This window comes from Mobula birostris, chromosome 25 (assembly GCF_030028105.1).
Source record: "Mobula birostris isolate sMobBir1 chromosome 25, sMobBir1.hap1, whole genome shotgun sequence".
Lineage (NCBI taxonomy): Eukaryota > Metazoa > Chordata > Chondrichthyes > Myliobatiformes > Myliobatidae > Mobula > Mobula birostris.
This window is the reverse complement of record NC_092394.1, coordinates 58,583,233-58,595,094: the sequence shown is the minus strand read 5'-3', so window position 1 is coordinate 58,595,094 and position 11,862 is coordinate 58,583,233. Positions and strand designations below refer to the sequence as shown.

Here is an 11,862-nt window from a genome sequence, read left to right as displayed (position 1 = left end):
ATGAAGTGGCAGAGCAGACTTGATGGGCTGAATGGCCTAATTCTGCTCCTAAGTCTTATGGTGTTGTGGAATAAAGCATCAGCCACTTAGAACAGAAACAGAGAGAAATTTTGTCAGCCAAAATTGGAATTCCCTGCCTGTGGCTGTGAAGGCTAACTTACACATAAAATTCTGGAGGAACTCAACAATTCAGGCAGCATTTCTGGAGAGGAATAACCAGTTGATATTTTGGGCCAAGACCCTTCATCAGGTCTGGAAAGGAAGGGGGACTTAACCCAGAATAAGGTGGGGAGGGGAAGGAGTACAAGTTGGCAGGTGATTGGTGGTAGGTAGGGTGTGCTGCTGTGTGTGTTCAAGATAGAAGTCAATGGATTGTTAATCAGTGCAGGGAGATATCAGCCACTTTCATATTGATGGGTCAGGTAGGCACGATGGACCAGCTGACTTACTGCTGCTTCTGACGGAGAAAATGATGGAAAGCTGGCGGAGACAGACCGAGCAGAACTTTACAAGGCTGAGTTCCCAGTCAAAATAGTGGAGGAATTTGTGGGATCAGTGGTTCAGGACTGGACTTGGTGAGGGTTGGCAGCATGGAGGGGCAGCAAAGAGAAGAAGCCAAGTACAGCTCAGCCAGGCCTTTCCACGCAGCTCCCATTGAAAGGGAGCAACCACACTGGTGTACTCCAACCATCCAACACCTCGCTCGCATCCAGGGGAGATTGAAAGCCCCGCAGTCTCTCCCCTCGCCTCCTGGAGCAGCCTGGGACAACCCTCATCTTACCTCTCACTAAGGCTTTAAATGCTCCTACTTTGCCAAGGTAGATCTTAGACGTTTATACTTACCTTTCCTAGATATTTTCTTATTTTAAAGAAATTGGACTTCTCCTGATTGAGTTTTATCCTGGTCTATTCTTATCTTTTTCCATAACCACTTTGAGTAGTATGAAATAATATTTACAAAATTCTCCCCCACTGACGCTCTCTCGAGTGATGGAATACCCAGGACAAGCGATGTTCTTTTCCTTGGTGATCTATCTCCATACCAAAACTCTCCCAGACACACTTCCAAAATTCTGAGCCTTTAAAGTTCAGGCAATCCAAGTTAGGAAATTGAAATCTCCTAGTACTACAGCCCTATTTTTGACTAAGCGTTATTGGCGTATCAGAGGGAATCTGATTGACACTTACAAAGCTCCAACAACGCTGGACAGACCCCTGACAAGGCGGTTGTTCCCAATGGTGTGGGTGACTGGAACTGGGCTCAGTGCAAGCGATTGGGAACTGAGGTCAGGAGATGGTTCTGCTCTTGGTCTGGGACCTGAGGAAGAGTCTTGGCCCAAAACATCAACTGTTTTTTCCACTTCACAGGTGGTGAGTTTCTCCAGTAGCTAGTGTGTGTGTTACTCAAGATTAAGAGAAATCTCTTGACCCAAAGGATAAGTGGTCCTGTGGAATTCCCCATACGGAGGAAAATCACTGACCAAAGGTAGATGCATACCTTAAACACAAGAGCTTTTATATTGCTGGAAGTACATCGACACACACAAAATGTGGAGGAACTCAGCAGGTCAGGCAGCATCTTTGGAGAGGAATTCACCAGCGAAACCCTTCACCAGGAAACATTGACTGTTTAATCCTTTCCGTAGATACTGCCTGACCTGCTGAGTTCCTCCAGCATTTTGTGTCTCTTTCTCTAGCTGGGAGCGTTAATGCTGAATGGATCAAGATATGGCGGGAGAGGAGGGAAGGTAGCCACGCAGGTGGGACATGCCGGAGGGTCCCCATTCTTGCCTCTGCTTTCTGCTGAAGACCTCAGGACTCTGAGCTCTCCCGGAATGGTTAGAATCTTAAGCAACTTCAATTCGCCGAGATCCAGGAAATGGGAGCGGGAATCCCCCGCCCACAGCGGGAGGGGGGTGGGGGTAGAATACAGTATTAGTGGACTGCAGGAGGAGAGGAAGGAACGCACGTTGGATCCGAAGGAGCAAGAGAGGACAGAACTGCACCCCAGAGCCGGGGGTGCAGAAGCGGACAGGCTGCGGGAGGGCGCGGAGCGGGAGCGAAGGCAGAGGCTGTGTGGAGAGCGTGTGGCTCGGCCCATCGCGATGCGGACGGACATGAAGCGGTGGAAGGGCTGCTGCTGGCTGCTGCTGGCGCTGCTGCTGCTGGGGCTGCTGGTGGCTGTCGGGGTGCTGGTGTTCTTGGCGCGGAGACCGTGCTGTCCTCCGCACGCCCCGTACTCGCAAGCTGCCGTGGCCGCTGATTCCCGACGGTGCTCGCAGGTCGGCAGGTAAGAGCAGAGCAGGGCGGGCCGGGCCCCGGGATAAGGTAAACAGGCAGACCTCACCTATGCACAGTATGATCTTGGGCATAGAAACACAATTGCACCCGTTAATAGACAGCAAAATCCTGTGCTTCGCTCAGTAGTAGCCAGCAAGATGCCGGGCGCTGAGGACATGGACAGGGACAGGGACAGGGGCAGGACTCCGGACTCAGTTCAGTTACAGCTCCCACGCTCCCCATACACAGACATCCACCACAGTGTTCCGGAGCTGTTCACAACACATACAGGGTCAAGAGCTGAGCGGTCCCATACAGTCCGCTCCCCTCCCTCCACCGATACACAGACCATCGACCAATCCACAGCAGCCCCCCGCCCCCAACTCCCACCGAAACGTCCGGACAACGTTAACTCATTCCCACAACTGGTCCAGCTCCATGCATTTGCCCAGTGCCCGGCTCATTATTACACAGCAGATACAAACCCTTGGCACGCTATCTCATACACAAAGGGTTCGACTCTCACGAGTTCTGATTTTGAAGAGGTAACCAAGGTCGACGAGGGAGCGTAGTAGATGGGGTCCATATGGTGCATAGACAGGAGAAAATCTGCAGATGCTGGAAAACCTGAGCAACACACACGCACAGTGCTGGAGGAACTCAGCAAGCCTAAGATATAAACTTCTTCAGGGTAGACATCCCTCCAACAGACTTCACAGTAGGGACGATTTAAGCTTTTTCAGGATCAGAGTCCCTTGAAGAGAGTTGGCAGTAGTCCCAGCAGTCTGCTGAGTTCCTCCAGCATTGTGTGAGTGTGTGTGAGTGAGTGTGTGTGTGTGTGTGTGTGTGTGTGTGTGTGTCTTCAGGAAGGCCTTGCATGGTAACTTTTTGACTTGATAGAGGTGTGTAAGATGACAAGAGGCATAGATCGAGTAGACAGCCATTGACTTTCCCTGGGGTGGAATTGCTAAAACAAGGGGCATAATTTTAAGGTGACTTGCAGGAGGATGTCAGAGGTGAAGTTTTTTTTTTACACAGTGATGGGTGTGTGAAATGCTCTGCATGGGGGTGGTAGAGGCAGATACATTTGGGGCATTTAAGAAACTCTTGGATAAGCATATGGATGATTGAAAAATGGAGGCTATGTGGGAAAGAAGGGTTAGGTTGATCTTAGGATAAGTTCAAAGGTTGGCAAAACATTGTGGGCCAAAGAGATGTGCTGTGCAGTATTGTTTTACATTAGAACACAAGAAATAGGAGCAGGAGTCGGCCATCTGGCCCGTCGAGCCTACTCCACCATTCAGTAAGATCATGGCTGATCTGACCATGGACTCATCTCCACCTACCTGCCTTTTCCCAGAACCCTTCATTCCCCTACTCTGCAAAAATCTGTCCAACTTTGACTTAAATATATTTGCTGACGGAGCGTCCACTGCTTCATTGGGCAGAGAATTCCACAGATTCACCACCCTCTGGGAAAAGCAGTTCCTCCTCATCTCCGTCCTAAATCTTCTCCCCTGAATCTTCCCTCGTTCCCTCGTTCCAGTCTCACCTACCAGTGGAAACAACCTTCCTGCCTCTATCTTATCTATCCCTTTCATAATTTTATATGTTTCTATAAGATCTCCTCTCACCCTTCTGATTTCCAACCAGTACAGTCCCAGGTGACTCAATCTCTCGTCATAGTCTAACCCCCTCACCTCTGGAATCAACCTGGTGAACCTCCTCTGCTCCTTTATGGAAGGTTGCTGAGAAGGTGAGATCACTCGGGATCCAGGCAAACTGGCTGGATGGTGGGAAGCTGAGGGTTATGGTGGGATGTTGTCTCTTGGGCTGGATGCCTGCGACCAGTAGGGTTTCCCAGGATTCAGTGCTGCCCCCATGGTGTTGGATCTGCATCAATGATTTGAATGAGAACATACAAGTCATGGGAGGGAGATTACAGACAATAGCTACAGAGGGAACTTGATCAGCTGGTTAAGTGGGCCGTGGAATGGCAAATGAAGATACATCTGAGGTGTTGCATTTGGGAAGACTTTCACAGTGACAGGCAGGGCCCCATGGACTATTGTAGAACATAGGCACCCTGGAAAACAAGTACATCGTTCCTGAAAGTGGCACAAGTAGAGAGGTTGGTGAGGACACACTGGCCCTCATCAGTCAGGACTCTGGGTATAGCAGTGGGGAGGTTACGTTGCAGTTCTACAAGATGTTACTGATGTTGCATTTGGAATGTTCGTGTTCAGTTCTGGTCACTCCGTTATAGGAAAGATGCTATTATGCTGGAAAGGGTGCTGAAAAGTTTTATGAGGATGTTGTCAAGAACTGAGTTATCGGGAGAGGTTGACTTTGTCTTTTGGAACATAGCAGACTAGGGGAACATCTTACAGAAGTGTATCAGACCATGAGGGGCACAGAAAAGAATGCAGTCTTTTCCCCGTCAGGAACTAGAATGTAGTCTTTTCCCCAGCACTGGGAAATCAGGAACTAGAGGGCATAGGTTTAAGGTGAGAAGGGAGAGATTTAATAGGAATATGAGTGGCAAATTTATTCATCCAGAGGGAGGTCAGCATATGGAATGAGTTGTCAGAGGAGTGGTAAAGGCCAGTACATTAACAACATTTAAAAGTTATTTGGATGTATTGATAAACAAGAGATTCTACAGATACTGGAAATCCAGAGTAAAATGCACAAATGCTGGAGGAACTCAGCAGGACAGGCAGCATCTATGTAAAGGAACAAAGAGTCTGTTTTGTTCTGAGACCCTTCATCAGGAAGTTTAGAGAGAAGTTGGTCAAACACTGGCAATGGGCCTGGCTCAAAAGTGCATCTTTATCAACATGTACCATGTGATCGAAGGGCCTGTATAACTTGCTAGCTCTAACGAAGCACATCCTGTTCACTGTTACACACTGTACCGACTTATTTCAGGAGCCTCCTAGCATCGTTCTCACTTCTTACTGAAGAAAAGCACACCTTGACTAACAGTGTAATGCCAACTCCTCATTTTACACTGCTGTCTCGTCCAAGAATTCCCTACCCCAGAGTACAGAGTTGCCAGGCCTGCCTATGTCAACCACATTACAGTGATGGTGACAATGTTATAGTCCCACATGATAATGCCAGTTTGGAGATCCTAGCAAAGCAGTGTGCATGTGGTGTGTGCTGCTGATATTGACCTGACAGTGTGTGCTGTGGTTTGTTGAGTGATTCTGCAAAATCATGTGCATCCAAAATCTTTTCTCTATCCTTTCCAGATTAACAACATCCTTCCTATAGCTGAATGAATACGATACTCCCAATGAGATCTCAGTGACGTCTTGTACAATACTCCCAATGAGATCTCAGCAATGTCCTGTACGATACCCCCAATGAGATCTCAGTGACATCCCGTATGATACTCCCAATAAGTCCTCAGTGACATCCCATACGATACTCTCAATGAGCTCTCAGTGACATCCCGTACAATACTCCCAATGAGTTCTCTGCGATGTCCTGTACGATACTCCCAATGAGATCTCAGCAACGTCCTGTGCGATACTCCCAATGAGATCTCAGTGACATCCTGTATGATACTCCCAATGAGATCTTAGTGACATCCCATACAATACTCCAAGTGAGATCTTAGTGACATCCCATACGATACTCCCAATGAGATCTCCGTGACATCCCGTACAATACTCCCAATGAGATCTCCGTGACATCCTGTACGATACTCCCAATGACATCTTACTGGGATCCCGTACGATGGTCCCAATGAGATCTCAATGACATCTTGTATGGCTGTGAGATGATGTTCCGAATTCCTGCACTCGTTGTCCTGACTGCTGAAGACAAGTGTGCTGATGCTTTTTCTTTACCCTGTCTACTGTGTTGCGACTTATCTGTACCCTTGGGTTTCTCTGTTCTAGTACTGTTTGCTATGTAAGTACTGCCTGATTTACTCACCAAAATCCCCCACCTCACACTTGTCTGATTTGAATTCCATCTGCTATTCCTTAGCCCCAGTTGATCTAAATCCTGTCGTAATCTTAGACAAACTGCATCATCTGCTAACTTATTAACCATGTTAATGACATTGTGATTCAGATTGTGAGCATAGATGATAAGCAAAACACCAAACTATCTCAAGCTTGCAGTCTGAAGAATAATCCTCCACTACCACATAAAGTCTCCAACCACCAACCAACCTTGTATCCTTTTGGTTCATCCACCCTGGATTGAAGGTGATCTAACTTTCCAGACCGGTCTACCAGTGCGATCATGCCAATGTCTCCCTGTAGACAACATTTACCACATTGTGGTCTCCTCTACAAAAATAGTTAAAGGTGTGAGACATGGATAGTCAGAGACTTTTTCCCAGGGCAGAAATGGCTAATTCCAGGGGGCATAATTTAAAGATGATAGGAGGGAGGTATAAGGGTGCATTGGCCTTCATCAACCGTGGGATTGAGTTTAAGAACCGAGAGGTAATGTTGCAGCTATATAGGTCCCTGGTCAGACTCCACTTGGAGTACTGTGCTCAGTTCTGGTCACCTCACTATAGGAAGGATGTGGAAACCATAGAAAGGGTGCAGAGGAGATTTACAAGGATATGGATGTTGCCTGGATTGGGGAGCATGCCTTATGAGAATAGGTTGAGTGAACTCGGCCTTTTCTCCTTGGAGCGACGGAGGATGAGAAGTGACATGATAGAAGTGTATAAGATGATGAGAGGCATTGATCATGTGGATAGTCAGAGGCTTTTTCCCAGGGCTGAAATGGCTAACGTGAAAGGGCACAGTTTTAAGGTGTTTGGAAGCAGGTACAGAGGAGATGTCAGGGGTAAGTTTTTTACACAGAGAGTGGTGAGTGTGTGGAATGGGCTATCGGCGATGGTGGTGGAGGCGGATATGATAGGGTCTTTTAAAAGACTCCTGGATAGGTACACGGAGCTTAGAAAAATTGAGGGCTATGGGTAAGCCTAGGTAATTTCTAAAGTAAGTTCATGTTGGGGACAGCGTTGTTGGCTGAAGGGCTTGTATTGTGCTGTAGGTTTTCTATGTTTCTATGTGATGTCAGAAGTAACTTTTTTACACGGAGAGCGTAGCTGCATAGAGTACCATTTGAGGACTGCTGTGGAAGCAGATGCATTATGGACAATCTTATATGGGCATGTGAATTGTTGAAAAATGGATGGCTCTGTATAAGGGCAGGGTTAGACTGATTTTCGTGTAGGTACCGTGGGGTAGCACAGTGGTTAACACAGCACCGTACTGTACATGCGACATGGGTTCAATGCCCACCGCTGCTTGCATGGAGTTTGTAAGCCTGTGTTTCCTCTGAGTACTCTGCTTTTCTCCCACACACCAGAGACGTAGCGGTAGTCCTGTGATTAGGGTAGGATTAAACGGGGGCGATTGCTGGGTTATTTTGCTCTGCATGACAATGAATAGGTAAAGGGCTTGTATTGTGCTATAATGTACAGTTCTGTCCTATCATCTCCCATGAACAAAACCACGCTGACCTTCCCTGGCTTGTCCCTGCAGCCCTTCCGAAATAAAGGCAGAGATTTGGTCACCCTCTGCCTTCTGTCACCTGACACCGTGCCAATACCCTCTGCCTTATGTTACCTGACACCGTGCCAATACCCCAGTGCCCGATCTGACACCGCGCCAATACCCTAGTGCCCGATCTGACACCATGCCAATACCCTCTGTCTTCTGTCACCTGACACCGTGCCAATACTGCAGTGCCCGATCTGACACAGTGCCAATACCCCAGTGCCCGATCTGACACCGTGCCAATACCCCAGTGCCCGATCTGACACAGTGCCAATACCGTCTGTCTTCCAGTGCCCGATCTGACACAGTGCCAATACCCTCTGTCTTCTGGTACCCGACCTGACACAGTGCCAATACTCTCTGTCTTCTGTCACCTGACACAGTGCCAATACCCTCTGTCTTCTGGTGCACAACCTAACACAGTGCCAATACCCCAGTGCCCAATCTGACACAGTGCCAATACCCTCTGTCTTCTGGTACCCGACCTGACACAGTGCCAATACTCTCTGTCTTCTGTCACCTGACACAGTGCCAATACCCTCTGTCTTCTGGTGCCTAACCTAACACAGTGCCAATACCCCAGTGCCCAATCTGACACAGTGCCAATACCCTCTGTCTTCCAGTGCCCGATCTGACACAGTGCCAATACCCTCTGTCTTCTGGTGCCCGATCTGACACATTGCCAATACCCTCTGTCTTCTGTCACCTGACACAGTGCCAATACACTCTGTCTTCTGGTGCCCAACCTAACACAGTGCCAATACCCCAGTGCCCGATCTGACACAGTGCCAATACCCTCTGTCTTCTGGTACCCGACCTGACGCTGTGCCAATACCCTCTGTCTTCTGTCACCTGTCACAGTGCCAATACCCTCTGCCTTCCAGTGCCCAATCTGACACAGTGCCAATACCCTCTGTCTTCTGGTACCCGACCTGACACAGTGCCAATACCCTCTGTCTTCTGTCACCTGACACAGTGCCAATACCCTCTCTCTTCCAGTGCCCAATCTGACACAGTGCCAATACCCTCTGTCTTCCAGTGCCCGATCTGACACAGTGCCAATAACCTCTGTTTTCTGGTGCCCGATCTGACACATTGCCAATACCCTCTGTCTTCTGGTGCCCAACCTAATACAGTGCCAATACCCCAGTGCCTGATCTGACACAGTGCCAATACTCTCTGTCTTCTGTCACCTGACACAGTGCCAATACCCTCTGTGTTCTGGTGCCCAACCTAACACAGTGCCAATACCCCAGTGCCCGATCTGACACAGTGCCAATACCCTCTGTCTTCTGTCACCTGACACCGTGCCAATACCCTCTCTCTTCCAGTGCCCAATCTGCACAGTGCCAATACCCTCTGTCTTCCAGTGCCCGTCTGACACAGTGCCAATACCCTCTGTCTTCTGTCACCTAACACAGTGCCAATACCCCAGTGCCCGATCTGACACAGTGCCAATACCCTCTGTCTTCTGTCACCTGACACAGTGCCAATACCCTCTGTCTTCCAGTGCCCGATCTGACACAGTGCCAATACCCTCTGTCTTCTGGTACCCGACCTGACGCTGTGCGAAAACCCTCTGTCTTTTGGTGCCCAACCTGACACAGTGCCAATACTCTGTCTTCTGTCACCTGACACAGAGCCAATACCCTCTGTCTTCTGGTGCCCAACCTAACACAGTGCCAATACCCCAGTGCCCGATCTGACACAGTGCCAATACTCTCTGTCTTCCAGTGCCCGATCTAACACAGTGCCAATACCCTCTGTCTTCCAGTGCCCGATATGACACGGTGCCAATACCCTCTGTCTTCCAGTGCCCGATCTGACACAGTGCCAATACCCTCTGTCTTCTGGTACCCGACCTGACGCTGTGCGAAAACCCTCTGTCTTTTGGTGCCCAACCTGACACAGTGCCAATACTCTGTCTTCTGTCACCTGACACAGAGCCAATACCCTCTGTCTTCTGGTGCCCAACCTAACACAGTGCCAATACCCCAGTGCCCGATCTGACACAGTGCCAATACTCTCTGTCTTCCAGTGCCCGATCTAACACAGTGCCAATACCCTCTGTCTTCCAGTGCCCGATCTGACACGGTGCCAATACCCTCTGTCTTCCAGTGCCCGATCTGACACAGTGCCAATACCCTCTGTCTTCTGTCACCTGACACAGTGCTAATACCCCAGTGCCCGATCTGACACAATGCCAATATACTCTGTCTTCTGTCACCTGACACAGTGCCAATATCCCAGTGCCCGATCTGACACAGCGCCAATACCCTCTGTCTTCTGGTACCCGATCTGACACAGTGCCAATACCCTCTGTCTTTTGGTGTCCGACCTGACACAGTGCCAATGCTCTCTGTCTTCTGTCACCTGACACAGTGCCAATACCCTCTGTCTTCTGGTGCCCAACCTAACACAGTGCCAATTCCCCAGTGCCCGATCTGACACAGTGCCAATACCCTCTGTCTTCTGTCATCTGACACAGTGCCAATACCCCAGTGCGCGATCTGACACAGTGCCAATACCCTCTGTCTTCTGGTACCCGATCTGACACAATGCCAATATCCTCTGTCTTCTGTCATCTGACACAGTGCCAATACCCCAGTGCGCGATCTGACACAGTGCCAATACCCTCTGTCTTCTGGTACCCGATCTGACACAATGCCAATATCCTCTGTCTTCTGTCACCTGACACAGTGCCAATACCCTCTGTCTTCTGTCACCTGACACAGTGCCAATACCCCAGTGCCCGATCTGACACAGTGCCAATACCCTCTGTCTTCCAGTGCCCGATCTGACACAGTGCCAATACCCTCTGTCTTCTGTCACCTGACACAGTGCCAATATCCCAGTGCCCGATCTGACACAGCGCCAATACCCTCTGTCTTCTGGTACCCGATCTGACACAGTGCCAATACCCTCTGTCTTTTGGTGTCCGACCTGACACAGTGCCAATGCTCTCTGTCTTCTGTCACCTGACACAGTGCCAATACCCTCTGTCTTCTGGTGCCCAACCTAACACAGTGCCAAGTCCCCAGTGCCCGATCTGACACAGTGCCAATACCCTCTGTCTTCTGTCATCTGACACAGTGCCAATACCCCAGTGTGCGATCTGACACAGTGCCAATGCCCTCTGTCTTCTGGTACCCGATCTGACACAATGCCAATATCCTCTGTCTTCTGTCACCTGACACAGTGCCAATACCCTCTGCCTTCTGGTGCCCAACCTAACACAGTGCCAATACCCCAGTGCCCGATCTGACACAGTGCCAATACCCTCTGTCTTCCAGTGCCCGATCTGACACAGTGCCAATACCCTCTGTCTTCTGTCACCTGACACAGTGCCAATACCCTCTGTCTTCTGGTACCCGATCTGACACAGTGCCAATACCCTCTGTCTTTTGGTGCCCGACCTGATACAGTGCCAATACTCTGTCTTCTGTCACCTGACACAGTGCCAATACCCTCTGTCTTCTGGTGCCCAACCTAACACAGTGCCAATACCCCAGTGCCCGATCTGACACAGTGCCAATACCCTCTGTCTTCTGTCACCTGACACAGTGCCAATACCCCAGTGCCCGATCTGACACAGTGCCAATACCCTCTGTCTTCCAGTGCCCAATCTGACACAGTGCCAATACCCTCTGTCTTCTGGTACCCGATCTGACACAGTGCCAATACCCTCTGTCTTATGGTGCCCGACCTGACACAGTGCCAATACTCTGTCTTCTGTCACCTGACACAGTGCCAATACGCTCTGTCTTCTTCACCTGACACAGTGCCAATACCCCAGAGTCCGATCTGACACAGTGCCAATACCCTCTGTCTTCCAGTGCACGATCTGACATGGTGCCAATACCCTCTGTCTTCCAGTGCCCGATCTGACACCGTGCCAATACCCTCTGTCTTCTGTCACCTGACACTGTGCCGATACCCTCTGTCTCCTGTCACCTGACACCGTGCCAATACCCTCTGTCTTCTGTCACCTGACGCAGTGCCAATACCCCAGTGCCCGATCTGACACTGTGCCAATACC

General features: G+C 49.6%; 1 protein-coding gene across 1 annotated transcript in view; it reads left to right on the top strand.

Annotated features, from left to right (window-relative positions):
• Positions 1-1,745: 1,745 nt before the first annotated feature.
• LOC140187873 (glutathione hydrolase 5 proenzyme-like) overlaps positions 1,746-11,862 on the top strand; it is a 190,659-nt gene continuing 180,542 nt past the window's right edge. Inside the window, exon 1 of the mRNA XM_072243675.1 lies at positions 1,746-2,290. Coding sequence (XP_072099776.1) covers positions 1,836-2,290 — 455 coding nt within the window. The 5' untranslated portion in view covers positions 1,746-1,835. The remainder of the gene's footprint in view (positions 2,291-11,862) is intronic.